This window comes from Carcharhinus amblyrhynchos, chromosome 26, assembly GCF_965287045.1.
Source record: "Carcharhinus amblyrhynchos chromosome 26, sCarAmb.v2.hapA, whole genome shotgun sequence".
NCBI lineage: Eukaryota > Metazoa > Chordata > Chondrichthyes > Carcharhiniformes > Carcharhinidae > Carcharhinus > Carcharhinus amblyrhynchos.
This window is the reverse complement of record NC_137349.1, coordinates 3,083,652-3,103,429: the sequence shown is the minus strand read 5'-3', so window position 1 is coordinate 3,103,429 and position 19,778 is coordinate 3,083,652. Positions and strand designations below refer to the sequence as shown.

General features: G+C 40.6%; 1 protein-coding gene across 1 annotated transcript in view; it reads right to left on the bottom strand.

Moving 5' to 3' along the window:
* LOC145358598 (guanine nucleotide-binding protein G(q) subunit alpha) overlaps nt 1-19,485 on the bottom strand; it is a 129,079-nt gene extending 109,594 nt beyond the window's left edge. The window contains exon 1 of the mRNA XM_080212789.1: nt 18,945-19,485. Coding sequence (XP_080068915.1) covers nt 18,945-19,080 — 136 coding nt within the window. The 5' untranslated portion in view covers nt 19,081-19,485. The remainder of the gene's footprint in view (nt 1-18,944) is intronic.
* Between the last annotated feature and the right edge of the window lie 293 nt (nt 19,486-19,778).

Below are 19,778 nucleotides of genomic sequence, written 5' to 3'. Positions count from 1 at the left end.
AAGAGTGTCAATAATAGACAGTATGCTAGTAATATTTTGAATACACTTTGAATCTCAGAATATGAGCATGTGGTATTTATTGCTCATTCTTTGTAACCTTGAGGTGGTGATTGAAGGTTACCGTAAAATACTGCATCCAAATGGCGAAAATACTGAGAGGCAGTTTCAGGATTTTTAACCCAACGACCAAGGAGGAATGGCCCACCTCAAGATGGTATGCAACTTAAAATTGACGTGGTAGCTGATAGCTACTTATGTCCTTCTAGAGGTTATTGATTTGCAAGTTGTCCCAAAAGCCTCAGAAAATTGCCAAGCTATAGTACCACAGACATATAGCACGGATTACAACAAGGCACGCTGGTGGAGAATGTGTGAACAAGTCGATTGCTCAAGCTTCTTGATTGCTACTGCATCTGAAGCTATTTAGGCATTACATTTATGATGTGCCTTGTAGGCCAAATCAGGGGATAACACACAAGGCACAGAATATTGTGACTGACTTGCTCTGAGAGCCTTAGCAAGCATGTGGCTGGTCCAGTTCAATTTCTAGTCAATGTCCATACCCCCACCCCACCATAAGCTGTCTCACGTCATTATGGAGCAGTGTCTATTCTGTATGAGGTCTAATTATGGACGATAAAGAGACCACGAGGTAAACAGGTGTAAAACAAACAGAAGCAGTTTGTTCAATGTCGTGTCAGTCATACAGTCAGTGCGAGACTGCCCTAGCAAGCTCTACCCTGGGCCCAGATCACCTGGACATTCTCTTAAACCATCACATGCCCAACCATGTAAAGGCCCCTCCCCTCTTATTTTAATCCCCACCTCCCCACACATACAATATATATACACATTTTAACAAAATTATATGGTTATTAACCTCCAACATAGATACACAAGTCAACAATGTTTCATGTTCTTCTATAGTGAACTGTAAACTACAAAACCAGACATCCGATTAATGTCTACATTGTCCCCAGAAAGACTGAATGTGTCAACGGTTTCTGGGCAAATGTCTCCTTGACTCAGGAATCCTCTAGGAGGTCCTTCCCCGAATATCCGGAAACACTCTGCTCATCTATAGCTTCCTCTCAATATTAACCTCCTGCAGATGCTGCCAATGTTTCCTCTCTAGGGACAAACCCTGCCTCAGGGGCATTAAACTCAAGTTAGTTTTTCTGGATCCATCTGTGACAATTCAGAATCTTGGAGGACTTGCCTCCTTTGGTATGGTGCGAACAGCTCATCTGCGTGTCTCCTCCAGACCAGCTCATCCTTACATATGACTATGGCCCCACCACCAACAGTGGGACCCATTTCTCACCTGACATGCAGTTTCTCGCCAGCACAGTCTCTCCCTTCCAGAAATTCCTTAAACTTGGAATTTCCCTTCCTTTGATCTTTCTGGTTCTTGGCCACCACCTTTCTCGTCTCTTTAGCCACAAAACAAAATGTGGTCCTCCATGTGTGACCAAACATCAACGATGCTGGGGAACACTAAGCTGTTTGCCTGTGGTGTGTTACAACACGTATTTAGAAATCGATTCACTTGCCTTCCAAGCGAACCCTCTTTTTGGGAGGGAGGGAGGGCCTCCTTCAAAGTCTGGACAAACCTCTCTGCCTGGCCATTTGTCACAGGGTGGTACAGAGCCGATTTCACTTGTCAGACTCCTTGGTGGTTGAGATACTCCCTGAACTCCTTCGCCACAAACGGGTGCCTCAGTGTTACTCACCAATTTCCCAATCAGCGAACAACTCATCAACTCGATTTATTGTCGCCTCTGTGAGCACCTATTTCATGAGTGCTACTTCTGACCCCTTTGAATGGGCATCGATTACCACCAAGAACATTTCTCCTTCCATCCGACCTGTGAAGTCTACATGGATACTTTGCCAACGAGCTTCAGGCCTATCCTATAAGTGGAGAGGCAACAACAGCAGTGCCTTCCATACTAAAGTACAGGATTCAAAAGAACCTTTCTTCTGGATCTGGAAGTCTACACTTGGCCACCAAAAATAAATCCTGACAATCTCCTTCATTCGTACCATGTCCAGCTGCCCTTGTTCCAGCAGCTTCCCTCCTTAACATGGGAGGAGGGACCACCCTTATCCCACGGAATAGATATCCGTCCGATACAGACAATTCTCACCTCCTGGACAGGTAAGGATGTAAATTAGGCCAACTGCTATGGATTTAATTTAAGACCGGGTCGTTTTGGGTAGTGTTCCACACCTGGGCTGTAGATAGTAGTGTTCATTGTCCAGATAAAAATGCATAATTTTTAAATTCCTGTCAGAAACATCCATTCCTCCAGGGAGGAAGCAACCTTGAAAGTGCATCTGCGTCACTATGCTTCTCTAATTATTGATACTGTATGCTAACTGAAGTAGTGCCCTTTTTTCTAGGCATGCTGCTGCCACAGAAGGTGTTAAGAACAAAGAACAACACAGCACGGAAAACAGGCCCTTCGGCCCAACGAGCCCACGCTGCCATTTTATTCTAGCATATTGCCCAGTAATAGTGGTGAGAAGCCTGTGATCGGTTAGCAGCATATATACATATAAAAAAGAGAGGTGTACAGGAAATAAGGGAATTTCTTCATTCCAAACAATACTCAAGCCTTTCTTTTAGTCAAAAACCTTGATGCAAAGGCAATGTGACTTTGCTCTCCATTCGACAATATATACGATAATACAACACCAACCCCATAAGGTGAGGCATCACAGGCCAATTGCAGTGGCAAGTTCAAGTCGAAATGGATTCGCACTTGCGACCTTCTTATAACTTGCTTTACCTCCCAGTAGGGTAGTCACCCCAACCATGTACAATGGTAACTCCAAATACTGATCCCTTAACTGTACCTTCACCAGCACAGCATAGAAATAGGCCTTTCGATCCACCAAGTCTGTGCTGACAGATACCTCTCTAATCTAATATTCTCTTGCCTCTATGTAGTCCAAATCCCTCTATTCCCTACCTATTCATGTATCTACCCAAATGCCTCTTTAATGTTCTTCTAGAATCTGCTTCCACCATTTCATCCAACAGTGCATTCCAGGCATTCACCCCGAGGAAAAAAAACTTGCCCCTTACACCTCTTAAACTTTCCCCCTCTCAGTTCCAACCTATACCCCCAAGCAACTGACCTTCTGACTGTGAAAAGGACTGACTATCCACACCTGTCATAATCTTGTAAACCTCTATCAGGCCCCCGCATCTTCTGACACTCCAACGAAAACAACCCAAGTTTGTTCAACCTTTCTTCTAGTCCATATCCTCTAAACCAGGCAATATCCTGGTAAATCTCTTCTGCACCCTTTAAAATGCATCAACATCCTTCTGGTCATCTGGCAACCAGAATTGTACACAATACTCCAAATGCAGCCTAACCAAAGTCTTATACAGCTGCAACATGATTTTGCAACTCTTATACTCAACACCCTGACTGAAGGCCAGCATGCCGTACACCTTGACCACCTTATCCACCTGAGTTGCCACCTTCAAGGAACTGTGGATCTGCACACCTAAATCTCTCTGTATGTTAATATTTTTAAGGGCTCTACCATTTACTGTATACTTTCCTTCTGTAATGGGCCTTCCAAATCGCATCAGCTCACATTTATCTGGGTTAAATTCCATCCATCATCTTTCGATTCAGGTCTCCAGCCGATTTATATCCTGTTGTATCCTCTGACAATCCTCCTCATTATCCGATACTCCCAAGTTTTGCATCATCTGCAAGTTTACTAATCAAACTTGTATGTTCCTTCAAAAAATTTATATATTACAAACAGAAGAGTCCCCAGCACTGATTCTAATTGGAGACCTCCAATTAGAAAAGTACACTTCCATTTTTACTATCTGCTTTCTATGCCCAAGCTAGTTTTGTATCCATCTTACCAGTTCACCTCGGATCCCATATGACTTCACCTTTTGTATCGACCTGCCATGAGGAACCTTATTGAAGGCTTTACTAAAGTTCATGTATATAACATCCACTGCCCTGGTCAATGTTTATCACTTCCTCAAAGGACTCAATCAAGTTTGAGATACAACCTCCCCTTCACAAAATCAGTGCCTATCACTAATAGGCCTATTCTCTTCCAGATGGGAGTACATCCTGTCCCTAAGGGCTTTCTCCAATAGTTCCCCCACCACTGATCTAAGGCTCACAAGCCTGTAATTTCCCAGATTATCTCTTCTGCTTTTCTTAAACTCTCCAATCCTGTGGTACTTTGTCCACGTCTAAGCAGGATACAAAGATTTTGGCCAAGGCCTTCGTAATTTCTTCCCTTGACACTTTCAGTATTTTAGGATAGACCCTATCTGGCCCTGAGGACTTGTTCACCTTCATTTTTTCAAAACCTTCAACACCACCTCCCTTTTTATCTGAACATGCCCTAGAATGTCAACATCCTCCTTTCTACACTCATCATCCAGCACATCCTTCTCCTTTGTGAATACTGATGCAAAGCATTTAAGGACTTCACCCAAATCATCTGGCTCCACACACAAATTCTCTCCACTGAACCTAAGTGGAACTACCCTTTCCTTGGCTATCCTCTTCCTCCTTATATATGCATAAAGCACCTTGGGATTCTCAATCCTGCCTGCCAAGAACATTTCATGGTCTCTTTTTGCCCTCCTAAGACCCTGTTTAAGCTCTTTCCTACTATCTTTGTATCCTTTTGGGCACTACTTGCTCTATATAGGTACAGGCTTCAATGGTACTGCTTTTAGTTTATCTCGGTACACTGAGTCAGGAATCAGCGACACTACTGCCCCATATCCACCTCTGTTTTAATCATCTTTTCTGTTATCTTGGGAAGGGCCCAGTACCGATTGGCTTCTCCTCAGACTGTTGAGACATTAAGCCGAAATTCTGTAAATTTATGCTCTTCTGCTTCCTCTGCAGATTTGGCTGACTGTCTCCTTTCTGGTTGGTGCCAAGTACCTTGTGCCTGAACCTCAGGTTAATCTCTCTCCAACTTCCCTTTTCCCCTAAGTCACACTCTGTGAATCAGGGCAACATACCCCACTCCCTTACACGTGCAACAATGGGCTTCAAGAGTCTAGCACGTTCATTCTTTGTAGCCAGACATGCCACAACGGCAGCATTCTGCACTTGACACTATTTTTTGCATGCTTCGGCTACGTTATTTACTCAGGCACCAATACTCAACCGTGTTGCTTCATTTGCAGTCAGCTCCATTATGGTAGTTTTTTCAAAAACAACTTTAAAGTCTAAGACTTTTTCATTAGGTCGCTTCATTACAGAGGCCACAAACTAAACAGTCCTATAAAGTTTCTTGAAGGAACCCGCCAAGTACTCTGCCTGTCTTTTTAACGTAGCCACAAATTGGACGATGGACCCTTTCCAGCTGTACTCTTTTATAAAATCGAAAACATTGTGCTGTCATGAGCGGTTTTGGAGCAAAATGCGTCCCTTGTACAACTCCGCTAAGGGTTTCTCCATAGCCTTGAGAGCTGTGTAAGACTTCTTAGCATAGCGAATGTCTTATTAGTGACAACGCTGAGAAAGAGATATACCACAAATTATGAAAGTAAACGCTCCGTATGTAACATCCAGGTCTCTGTTTCTTGATTGAATTGTCCCATTGTTCCAAATTGTCCTGCCACTTTGTTCCCAGCAGAAATTTTTCTGCTACTCGTGTTTAGAAGCCACTTGCAGCAAGAGTTCCCTCGTTTCATGCCAGCCTCTCCCTCACCATTGTGTTCTCACTACTCTTCCTATTGAATGCAGCCCGAGCCGCCTTGTGACCACTTCCCGATGATGATCTCAACGCTCCCAGTTGAGAATTTCCTCTCCTATTCTGGCCATGGGCTGTAGCCCGAGACCCCTTGTGACCACCACCTTCAGCCCAATACCCAGCAAGTACCACTTTTTTGAGATGTCGAATGCAATATACAGTCCCCTTGCAACCGCTTTCCTCAACGCCTAGTCCTGCTCCCTCACCAAATCATGCCGTTTTCAAAATCTTCCTTCTGAAGACTCGGCAGAAACACACTCTGTGGGCCATGATACAGTCTTGTCACTAGTCGCGCACAGGGTCTAATTATTAACTATAGCAAGACCACGAGGTAAGAAGATGGAAAACAAATGGGAACAGTTTATTCAACATCATGTATTGGCTGTGCCATTGACAAGACTTGCCCTAGCAAGCTCCACCCAGGGTGGAATTTGTGCCCTGGGTCACCTGACTTATTCTCTTAAAAGGAGCACACGCCCAACTTAAGTTTTATTATTCCACAGCTATAAATAGTGGCAATAAAACCTGCAAATCCCAATTTATAATATTACACACAAATGGAGTTGAAACTAAGAATGGCAACATATTGAGCATATCAAAGATAAACTCTGAAATGCTTGCTTTATTGATCTCATGGTAATATATCAAGATTCTGCATTACAGCAAGATTGGATATGGGTTGGCCACAATTTTATCACTAAGCCATTCTCAAGCATCTCCAGAAAGTGGCACAACCGATCGCTTGACAAGCATTTGGGCCAAGGCACAGGGACTGAGAAAGAGTGGGAATAACAAAACCAGGATAAAAACAATAACCACTTAATATGATTTTTGAAGACTACTAAATCAAGTATCTCATTCGTGATATTTTACCTTTGGATTAGGGTATTTAAAAATGTGAAAATTATGAAAATGCATCACAAATGCTCTACAGCTACATATATTACTTCTGCCACATTTCTCCATTCAAACAGCATCAAATAACTGTACTTCAGTGAACACCCACAATGTCATGTCTTCATTGGTATTCACAAGTTCACAAAATCTCTTTTGTATTCAGAATAAGGAATTTGAGTGATTGAAAACCATTTTTCCAAACAATTCAAACAATAGGAATTTGACAAAAATTTAAGTGATATTTGATCCTGTAGATTAGATTATCGCTTTGAAATTGTTCTCCAATATCCGAGTTAAGAATTATAGTTTTAACAATATAGATTGGGGGCCAATTTTGCTTGTACTGGCACTTTAGAATCTACAGAATCTCTACAGTGCAGGAGGCCGTTCAGCCCATCAAATCTGCACTGACAACAATGCCACCCAAGCCCTGTCCCTGTAACCCAGCTTATTTACTCTAATTCCCTTGACACTAAGGGACAATTTAGCATTGTCAACTTATCCTGCACATCTTTGGAGTGTAGGGGAAAACTGGAGCACCCGGAAGGAGCCTATGCAGACACGGGGAGAACATGCAAACTCCACACACAGGCTAGAATTGAAACCAGGACCCTGGCGCTGAGAGACAGCAGTGCTAACCACTGTGTCACCATGCCGCATGGCACATCTGTATTACATGCCTTGATGTTCAGGACTGAGCACGGAAATACTACAATTACTTGAAACAATCCAGTTGATTTATACAATAGATGTGGTCTTTTTTAGTGTGATACCAACAACATAACTATTTTCAGTCATGAGATTATTCATGTGGTCACATAGAAAACAGTTATTGTTATTTTTCAAGCAAACACAGCAATATAAATTTGAAATAAACTTTGAAAAACAAACACTAAAATTCTACAATCAACATGGAAAATAAGCTCAGGCAAACAAAAAATTATTCATCCCCATGCCTGTACCTGATGCTCAGATTAACTCTTCCCATCCATTAGTCCTTTACCAATTTGTTTTTCACTTTTAGGTCCTCATCTTCCTGTTTCTCTCTTTCCCTCCTGTGCTTCAGCAGCATTTTTAAATTTCTCAGCAAATTCACATCGCTTTGCATTGTAACTGAGTAGCAATACCATGAGCAGACATATAACAGAACACATGCAAAAAAACTATAGGTTCTCAGGAATATGATGCCAAATTTAAATATTACATCTTTTTGTTCAGATCCTTCCGTTCTAGAGCTTCTGCAGCATCAGTACAGGATAACCACTGAAAGCTTTTTAGAGCTCCTACATTGAGAGAATTTGCAAGTACTGAATGTATTAATATCGCCTTGGAATAAATAGGCTTTCATTGCATGCTTCCACCTCTAGAACATCGCCCACTATGTTCCATCCTCACTCCATATGTTGCTGAAAGACAACCACACCTAATCTCACACCTCAACCCCTCCGTGCCAAACTCCAGTTTCCCTATTGGTACATACAGAAATTCACATCCTCATCTTCAAATCACATCCTATGTCCATCTTTACAGATCAGCATCTTTTACCATTCCATTATGCATTAGTGAATATCTCACCATTCTTTCAACATTAATGGAATGGACTTCAGCCACCACAGCCCTTTCCCCTTGGAGTTATATAACTCCACTTCAAAACGCCACTTACAAAATTTGTCTTTTGCCTTTCTTTAGTCTCCTCCCCTAATTGCTTCTCACTACTTCTACTCTCTGCCCATTGTTTCTTGTGAGATATATGGGGCTCTGCTCATACGCAGGAGGTCCACTATAAACATGAGTTATTGCTATCAGATAATTAACTCACCGAACTTAAAAGCCTGACATGGAGTGTCTAAATCGTGAAATCATACGCAACCCTCAATCTTTGTATTCTACCTGAAGAAACTAGAACATTTACGAAAGTAGAAAGCAAAATATTAAGAGGAAAGGATCATTTGTGCATTATACTATCAGGCTATTTGTTTACACATATTGCTCCTATGACTAATATGTATATTAGCAATGCAATTTTGTTTATAAATTCAATCAAGATTTTTATTTTACAAGGTAAAGCTCGACCCCTATAACATACCTCCTGGGCACTACTTTCTTTTGATTAACAAAAGTCTGATCAGCTTTCTTTCTTTCCTTCCTCCAAAATTCGCATTCACCTCTTGGTTTATTTATATGAAAACCATTTCTTTTCCACAAAATATCCTAGTTCTGTTTATAACTCATATCAGAACACTGGAAGATTAACTGTTCTTACAAGAAACCAATTACTGAAATCAACAGAAATATAGCTCTGGGAGCTCAGTCTTCTGTTACAGGATATATTTAGTTTCCAAAAAATTTCACCATTTAATTTATATCATCTTACAGTTCCAATCAATGCTAGCATTCTTCATAACTGAAAATCTTATTCCCAGAATCAGAATCTTTATTTCCTACATAACATTAAATAATCCAAAGTTAAAACAAGTTAAATTCTTTAAAAAAAATTGTAAGTGGTACAGTTCCAAAATTAAATGGCAGTCAGGAATGAAATCTATCTGGAACTACCACATTTTCGACATAAGTATTTACTACAGAAACCTGACTCCCCAGTTCAGGTCAAAGCTGATCTTATTAAAAATATTTGGCTATACATGGGTTGGTCTCATAATACACTGCTGCAAGAGTGGTAAGAGAAAGTTGCATATTCAATTCCTCAAAGTGAATTTACACAATCCCAAATGCATTAATTGGCAAGGTTAGATTGTCGAGATTCCTTTCCAAACTAAAATTAATTCAACTTAATTTCTTGCATATCTTCAATTAAATACATCCAGAAGTGAAAAAAGCTATTAGCTGTGTTAGGAAAATTATGCAAAGAGAATCTGTTGGTTTTGTGTCTTTGCATTTTTGTTTCCCTTTGGGGAATAACAGGAACTGGCTGGAAGGTTTGAACTATGTCATGAAAACTACTTCCTTGGCCAACAAGCTGTGGAACCAGACTCGAATGCAGAACTTCTGGCTCAAGGTAAGGGACATTGCCTATTAAGAAAAGAGTTTACCATGTAGGTTTCACTGTATGTAATCAATCAAGAGAAATTGATGAATTTGTGTTGCAATGAGTTCACCATTGAAGAGAATTGTTATAAATTTGAAGTAGGGGATAAAAGTTCCAAAATTAGGAAATAAGACATGGATGGGCTAAGTGGCCTTTTCTCATTGCAACTTTTTATTCATTCATGGGACATAAGCATCGCTGGCTGGCCAGCATTTATTACCCAGCCCTAGTTGCCCAGAAGGTGGTGTGAGCTGCCTTCTTGAGTCACTGCAGTCCACGTTCTGTGGGTTGACCCACAATGCTGTTAGGGAGGGAATTCTAGGATTTTGACCCAATAACTGAAGGAACGGCAATATATTTCCAAGTCAGGATGGTGAGTGGCTTGGAGGGGAACCTGTAGATGGTGGTGTTCCCATGCATCTGCTGCCCTTGTCCTTCTAGATGGAAGTAATCATGGGTTTGGAAGGTGCTGTCTAAGGATCTTTGGTGAATTGCTGCAGTGCATCTTGTAGATAGCACACACTGCTGATACTGAGTATTGGTAATGGAGGGATCGAATGTTTGTAGATGTGGTGCCAATCAAGCAGGCTGCTTTGTCCTGCATGGTGTCAAGCTTCTTGAGTTGTTGGAGCTGTACCTATCTAGACAAGTGGGGAGTAATCCATCACACTTTTGACTAGTGCTTGTATACGTCTTATAGGCTTTGTGGAGTCAGGAGGTGAGTTACTTGCCACAGTATTCCTAGCCTCTGATCTGCTCTTGTAGCCACTGTGTCTATTTGGTGAATCCAGCTGAGTTTTTGGTCAATGGTAACCCCCAAGGATGTTGACAGCGGGGGGATTCAGTGACGGCTACACCATTCAATGTTAAGGGACAGTGGTTAGAGTGTCTTATTGGTGATAGTCATTGGCTGGCATTTGTGTGGTGCAAATGTTACTTGCCCAGATCTTGTTGCATTTGAACATGGACTGCGTCAGCACCTGACTCATCGTGAAAGCTGAACATTGTGCAATCAGCAGCGACCATTCCTACTTCTGACCTTATGACGGAGGGAAAATCACTGATGAAGCAGCTGAAGATTGTTGGGCCCAGGGCACTACCCTAAGGGACTCCTGCAGAGCTGAGATGACTGACTCTCCACAACCACAACTATCTTCCTATATACCAGCTATGACTCCAACCAGTGGAGAGTTTGCCCCGATACCCATTGATTCTAGTTTCACTAGGGCTCCTTGAAGTCACACTCAGTTGGATGCAGCCACGATATCAAGCGCTGTCACACTCATCTCTGGAATTCAGGTCTTTTATCCTCGTTTGAACCAAGACTGTAATGAGGTCAGGAGCTGTGTGACCCTGACAAAACCCAAATTGGGTATCACCGAGCAAGTTATTGCTGAGCAATTGCTGCTTGATAGCACTGTTGACCCCTTCCATCACTTTACTGATGGTCAAGAGTAGAATTGGCTGGGTTGGATTTGTCCTCTTTGTGTACAGGAGTTACGTGCAAAATTTTCCACATTGTTGGGTGGATGCGTGTTGTAACTGTATTGGGAGAGCCTGGCTAGGGGAGCAAGTTCTGGCGCACAAGTCTTCAGTAGTATTGCTGGAATGTTATGAGGGCCCATTGCCTTTATAGTATCCAGTGCCTCCAACCATTTCTTGATATCATGTGGAATGAATCGAAGTAGTTGGAGGCTGCATCTCAAATGCTGGGGACCACTGGAGGAGGCCGAGATAGATTATCAACTCAGCACTTCTGGCTTAAGATTATTGCGAATACTTCAGCCTTATCTTTTGCATTGATGTGCTGGGCTCCATCATAATTTAGGATGGGGATATTTGCGGAGCCTCCTCCTCCAGTGAGTTGTTTAATTGTTTACTGCCATTCAAAACTGGATGTGGAAGGACTGCAGAGTTAGAGCTGATCCGTTGGTTGTTGGATCGCTTAGATCTGTCTATCACTTGTTTTTTTTTGCCGTTTGGCATGCAAGCAGTCCTGTTTTGTAGCTTCATCAGGTTGATAGCTCATTTTTAGGTATCCACAAAGAATGCACGGTTCCTTTTCAAAGCCCTAAACTCTTGTCATTATCGGATTTAATCTTGGTGTGTACTGAGAAAACTAACACGCCTCGGTCTCAACTCATCACACTCAAGCTTCTAATGTACCCATTGACAACGATCTGAGTAAAGATATCAGCCTCCACAAGTTTAAAAAAGTTGACCTCAGAATCCACATCAAAGCCAAATAATTAACCACAGAGCAACATTAATGAAATTGTTTGCAGATTATAATGATCCTGTAAACTGGCTGCACAATATGTGGTACAGAAGCTATCCAGAAAACGAGAATGACTTTTAAAAGAGCAAAAATCATCAGGGAACAAAACATGATACACGCACTTGAGAAAAAAAGTCATATTAATTCTGCAGTTGCAAAAAGATTCTATAAAACTACCATGTATAAAAACTTTGCAATCTTACGATACAATCATACAAGGAATAAAACAGTTTAGGCAGAAAATAAAACTGCAAGCGTCTTTGGGGATGAAAAATAAATGGTTTATAATGGTATCAAAATTATGTTTAGACTCAAAGTAATATTTGTGTAAATTTGAATTCTTTGCTAATTATAATTGGAAACTCATGAGCAAAGCCACAAATGAGTGTAAGCAGAATATATCTAACATTATCTATACAATGTACACATTTACGTTTATTGTTTCTCAGCAGTGTCACGTTGATTTAACACAACAGCAAAGGATTACACAATAAACACAAACAAGACGTAGTGGATGCTGACAATCAAGCTGAAATTGTTTAGTTTTTGCATTGTGCTAACAGTACTGAATGAGCATGTGTTAGTAATGGCACAAAAAGCTCACCAATGCCAAGACCAGGTGCCAACCTATTTAAATTTTCTCTCCACTTACTCACGTAACAGTTATTCCAATTGCTATAGGTGAGTTTAAAGCACAGAAACATATACTCCACACAAGCACCTGGCCTCATCTAACCCTAAATTTTAATTGCATAATATACAAGAAGGTTTATACTCCGCAGATATACATTCTACTTAATGGCTTGATACTGCTGCCATACGTTCAACTCCTTTACACAAAATAAGCACTTTATCTTTTTTAAATTATTTGATGCTAAAAAGAGCAAGTTTAGGCAGTATTCAATTCTTTTTCATTTAGCTTTATTTTAATGCAAATGACTGCATACTCTCCAAACAATGACAATTCTACTGAAAGAATCTCCCATTTTTGATGCTCAGCTTCTATAACCAAACTCACGGAAACATAGAAAATAGGTTCAAGGGTAGGCCATTCGGTCCTTCGTGCCTGCACCACCATTCAATAGGATCATGGCTGGTCATGCACTTTCAGATTCCCACTCCTGCTTTCTTTCCAAAACCTCTTGACCTCTTTAGCCACAAGAGCCATGTCCAGCGCCCTCTTGAACATATCTAACGAACCGGTCCCAACTGTTTTGTGTTAGAAAATTCCCCAGGTTCATAACTCAGTAAAGAAGTTCTTCCTCATCTCAGTCCTGAATGGCTTACCCCTTCTTAGACTGTGACCCTGAGTTCTGCAATTCCTCAACACTGGGAGCATTCTTCCTGCATCTAGCCTGTCCGGTCTTACCAGGAGTTTGCATGTTGAGGTGGTCATCTCTTTCTTCTAAATTCCAATGTGTACAAACCCAGTCGATCCAGTCTCTCTTCATATGTCATATTGCTTGCCATACTTCAATTAAAACAGTATATAAGAATTAAAAAGGATTCCCTTTTCTATAATTCTTAATTTTCAACTAGAAAATTATCAGCCACTTAGCACCACAATCCAGTAAATAGAAAACAAGAGTCGGGTTAGACGGGTTACTAGAAAATGCATTTCCCAAAAATTAAATTAATAACAGGATAACAGCTAGAAAATTGTACCAGTTTAATTCTCAGGCATAACTATTACATCCAATGCTAAAACAAGATTTTAACAAAACTACTTATTTTGTTTCAATTTTTAAATAATCTCTACCTCTAAAGGCATAGTTGGTGCAGGCTCAATGGGCCAAATATAAGGATTCTATGATTCTACAAATTAATCTTCAATATTGAGTAAATGCTTCAGTGCAATTTAAGCACATAACTGTTTCATTATAAACAAGTTTCCCAACGGATACATTTGCTGTGCAGTGCTAAACACTTGCATTTGTATCCTTTATGCTTTTGGTCTCCATTAACTTCCCACTCCCACAGTACACTTATTTTTAAATCACCATCCTAGGTTATAAATCCCTCCAAACTTACTTGAACTTATTCCTGCGATTTTGATTTCTTGCAAGCATTGTCCATGATTCATCTCTCCACGTGACCATGGACGCCATGCTGTTTTTTCACTCTAGGTGACTTCTCAAAATCCAACTTTAGTGGCACATCTTGCTCCATTTTCAAAATGCACATTAGACTTGAAGGCAATTTCCCTTATTCCTTCTCAGTTTTGAGTACCACTTAATAACATTCTTTGGGGCATTTTTACCTCAGCTCATCGGCTGCTGAAACCCTATTACTTTGTTATCTCTAAACTATTCAATCACATACTTGACCAGCCTCCCATTGTCTATCCTTGATAAATTTAATGCTCTAGTCATACCAAATCCCTTTCATTCATCGCCTCTGTGCCAACTGGCCTACTTTAGCTCCCTCTGAAGCAACACTGATTTTAAAATTTTCATTCTTGCTTTCAAATTCCTCTATGGCCACCTCTTTCCCGATTTTCTGCAGCCAGATGCTGGACCCTCCAATTCTGGCCTTGAATATCAGCAACTTTAACTGTACAGCCTGCCTTCATCTACCAAAGCCCCAACTCTGGAATTTCCTCCATAAAGGAGAAAGTGAGGTGGAAAGTTTAAGTTGCTTCTTAAAACCCAGCTTAATATGACCTCAGATGACAAAGTCAAATTTTGATTGATAATGCTTGGGATGCCTTGGAATATTCTTTTATGTTCGAGATGTTATAAAAATGTTGATGCTGTTGTCTGTTGCACTAAAGGTGATGTGTAAATACAAGATACTCCAACCCTGCAAACTCCTCCACTCACTTAGTCACTGCAGACCTCTATCTGATGTCCATTGGAAGGAGTACATATCATTCCGACATGAAAATTGATACTTTCACTTTAACCCTGTCCCTGGTTTCGATTTGGCAACTGTCCCATGTGGTACATTCAAACATGAAGCTTTCAGTGCATGCAATCATAGGCACAGTTCCATTCAATGATGGAACATGTTGATTTAATCCTGAGACTGGTCCTCAATAATTACTGAATAACATCCATCAAAATATCTATAGAATCATAAAGTTAAACTTTCCATCTAAAGTATTCCTTCAAACTTTTTTTTAAAACTGTCCTTGCTCAGAAATAACTATGTTTTGAGAACTTCAAAATCAATCTTGATTTGCCATCTCTGAACTAATATATTATCCGCATACATGCCACCCCACCCACAGTAGAATTTATGGTATGCATTTTATTTTGTACAACCTGTTGTGTTTTTATATAATTTAAATCCATATAACATGGAAGTTATTGTTCTAAATGCCAAGTTTTAAGTTTTTAAATTGTCACATCACAAATAACTGTCTCAACACCCAAAACACTACCCATAACCGTATCTTACAAGATATTACATCACGAAGTTTAGTTAAACTAATATTTTAAAATTGTACCTAAGTAGTTCAAAATATCAAGTTGCCAGCTACTCAAACACAACCTCACCAAAATGCAATTTTGCCTATTCAGCTCCTGCCAACTGAAGATCTGTTTTTTGAAGTTTGCTCATATACCTGGCTCAATGTCATCACTCAGTATGTTTAACATATTACTACACAACAAAGAAACAAATCTGATGTAATTGAAATGTGTGTCATTACTCAATTGATACTTGTAGCTCCTTACCTCAAATTGATTCTACCACAATCAAGGACCAATTAGGAGCCTTTTTTTAATTCTGTTACACTGTACACAATATGCACAGTGGTATAATGGTTAAGACCACTGCTTCACAGTGTCAGGGACCAGGGTTTGATTCCCGGCTTGGCTCACTGTCTTGTGGAGTTGGCACGTTTTCCCCGTGCCTGTGTGGGTTTCCTCCAGGCACTCTGGTTTCCTCCCACAATCTGAAAGACATGCTGGTTGGGTGCATTGACCCAACAGGCTGTGAACTAGGGGAATTTTACACTAACTTAATTGCAGTGTTAATGTAAGCCTTACTTAGTTCTTGCAGGTCGAACCAAGTAAACAAACTTAAATTACGTTCCGACAAAGAAAAAGGGGGCGGCTCCCCAAAAGGAGGGGGAACGGCCCGAACAGAAACAAAAAGTACAAAGGAAGCTTAGGACGAGTCAAATCAAAATGTGATTACCAGGGGTGACTAATAAATAAACTTTACAATATCTCCAGTCACAGCTTAAATTCAGAAGAATAAAAAAAATTGAGTTTTTTTTCACTAAGGAGGCACAGTATGAAAATTTCCTGACAATGCAAAGGATTCCTGTTAACAAAAAAAACACCCATCTAAAAAACAGCAGCTTTATATCACTTCCATAATTATAAACATTAAACATATTCAGTTTTAGTTTCTGCATTTTTTTGTTCACGGTGCCACAAGTTGAGGCTGGGAATGGAATATGTTTTTACATTTGTCACAAGACCAACTTCAAGCATTCCCAGGTCAGAGAGTGCATGATCAACTGGAGAATAGAACTCACTTTGCACAATTCAACAATGTGCCTCAAATTCAACTTAGAAGGTCATCTCAACGAACTGATTAAAAATGCTTCCACATCTCACAGGTTAAGTGAGATTATCATTTATCGGAACCCTAAGCAACGCGTCTCAAAACAAAACTGTGTTGAAATGGCCGAAACACATTTCATCTAGCACTCTTACCATTTACCACCCATCTGGAAAACATTCAAAATTTGGCCCTAAAATTCTGAGTTAAAAGCAAAACATAGGCATTTCATAAATTACATTGTAAATTGTTCTTTCTCCCTGTCTTCTTTACCACTTACTCATATACCAAAATATGCAATTGCAGTCACATACTGAAATATAGTGTTGGATATATTCATTTACAATTTGCAAACTCCATACTTACAATATATCGTTCATTGATTTTTCCAATGAAAATCAAAAATGCATCCACCATTTATCTGAATGATTGTCAAAACTAGATAACCGTTACCAATGTCAGTGAATGTTTAAAGTGGACAAGCACTTAAGAAATTATTAAATGTGGTTACTGGAATGAAATATTAAAAAGGAAACTCCAAAATGCTGTGCCAGAGACAAGGGACTGACTGCAAGTTCTCACTCAGTTCACTTGAAGCGCATCTAATGCATAGATGCCATTAGTTGGAAGACAGGCACTGAACATTTCCTGAGGAGAGAAAATTCAGGCAGCATCACGTGCACATAACTATACTCTTGTGCAACTCCAATTGCGCTGGCAATTTTCAATTAGTACAGATCGATACAGAACGGAGTCTCAATAAAGTCAACAAGAATATGGTTCTTGTCCTTTAAAAGGATTTCCTATTCTAAAATACAATACACTTTTGAAATTAGCATACCAACGAAAGGAATGAGCTTAGAAGTCTCAAAAGCTTGTAAAAACTGAAATATATGTTTGCAATACTGTATCTACCTTGACCATTTAGTTATGCTACTGGTGGAAAGCCCAACGCTTCAACTGTTAATCGAAATAGTTGCGGAGTTGGAGGAAGGCAGAGTTTCAAGCATAGACTTTTAAATATCAATGGAGACTGCTGGTGGCTGAACCCATCTCAGGTCAGTTTCCTACTGATCACCAGAACTCAAACCTGCTGTAACAGACTTTTTTGAATAAAGGGAAAGCTAAAGAACATTTTTTGCAGCAGCAGTTACAATAAACAAAATAAAAATCTTCTCTTGGAAGCAGTCTCACCTAGTTGGTGCACTAGCTATGTCTTTTCCTACTGGCACCAGTACATCTAAAAATACTGGTGCAGTAGTGCAGTGGGTAGGGATCACCTTTGTTATAAAAACATCATTCTTCATACCTTTTCAACATTTCTCAAAAAATTAAACTAGAACACTGAACAGCAGTATTTACAAGTCTTATTTGAATTAACTTAATTGCTTAATGCAAACTCTTAAGTAACATCATGATATACAATAATTCAATGAATAAATTTAGTAAGACTATGAGTTATCATAAGCCAAAAGATTCATTTTTCCTCTGAAAAGCTAAATAATCTTTCTTCAACCATAAACTATGGCGATTTTTTTTAATCCATTGCCATATTAAATTTCATACTAACAAACTTATACCATGTTACTACAAAATTCCTAAATATCAGAAGAAAATGCCTTCACCTATACAAATTGAAAAAAGACCTAACTCAATAAAAGTCGCACTCAGTGATAAGCTTACAGATAGAACAAGATCAGACAAAACAAGTTCCTTCAGTATGAGGAAAGATACAGAAATATATCCCATAAAATTATAATTCAGATTGCAGAGAAATACCAGCCAAAAATGTATCCATTTAACTCAGGCCAAGACAGCATAACTTGATAGTCAAACATTAAGCAGTCCAGCTGGAATTCACCCCCAATCGCACACAAAAAAATCAATTTGGAAATGTTGGGCAAAATAAAAACGAAACACAAGTTACATTTTCAAATATAACTACCTTAAACTAAGAACGAAAAAGAAAGACGCTGGTTGGGTAGCTACAAACTGAATGCACTGCAATCCAAAGGCCTTCCCTAGGCCTTCCTCAGACTTGGTTACCAAATCCCTTCGCCTGCTGGAGGGGTGGGGAAGAAACACACACAGAGTGGCAAACGCCAAGAATGTGGTGAAATGAAATGTGATGAGAAAAAAACCCTTTCCTCTTTATTTTGGATAAACGTGGATATTTATCCTTTCCTTTTTGGATTTGTGTGTGTGTGTGTGTGTGTGTTGGGGAGAGGAAGGATATAAATCTCAAACTGGGAAATGAAACCTAAGTGGTAGCTGAAAGAGTGAAGTGGGGGGGGGGGGGCGGCGAAGGAGGTGACGTTAAAAATAATTGGGATTGCAAACAAACACAAAATAAGACATACAATCCGACATGAATGAAGCAATAATTTTTTTTGTTTTACCGCCCCCCACCCCTCTCCCCTGGCCTTTCCTTACCCAAGAGCAGCAGTTTCAGTTCCCTGCGTGCATCCCGCTTGTCCCTGCGAAGCTGCCTCTCTATCTCGGCGTTGATTCTCTTGGATTCTTTCGCCTCTTCACTCAGGCAGCACGCCATGATAGAGTCGAGAGTCATGAAGCCTGAGGTATTTTGGGGATGATTTTCTCCTCACAGAAAGGCCAACATGAAGGGGGGGGGGGGGGTTGAAAAGGGGGGGAAGGGGAGGAAGGGGAGGCGGAAGAAAATGGGAAAAACAAACAAGACTCTACGAAGACCCCCTCCCCTCCTCCCGGGTTATTTTTCACTGTGAAGACATAATCGTCCTCCGACAAATTATTTTTTTCCCTCTCAAATTCTTCACCACCTGGATTTTTCTTCTCTTTTCTTCAGGTTTTTGTTTAAATGTCGTTTTTTTAGTCACACATTTTTTAAAAAAAACAAACAATAATAAAATGTCTCCTCACCGGGACTCTTACTCTCTCACTCATACACACTGCCCCCCACCCCCACGGCTCGAGCCAACTTGACGGCCGGAAGCGAGGGCTGAAGGAAAGGGTGTGAGAGAGGGAGGGAAAGGCGAGTGCGCAGGCGCGCCGGCTTGGCTGGCCTGGAGCGGGAATGTGGGCGGAGGCTGGGGGGGCGGGATTTGCATGTGATTGACATCGGATGCCGACCAATCGGAGCGAGGCGGCGGCTGTGACACTTGTCCTTCGGGGCCGCCGCCCCGCCCCCCCGCTATCAGAAAGTGCCCCAGCGCGAGCTCCGACCGTTGGCCGGCTGGCCGGCAGGGATGTTTGCGCGTGCGCACGGGGTGATGGTAGTGCCGTTCAGGT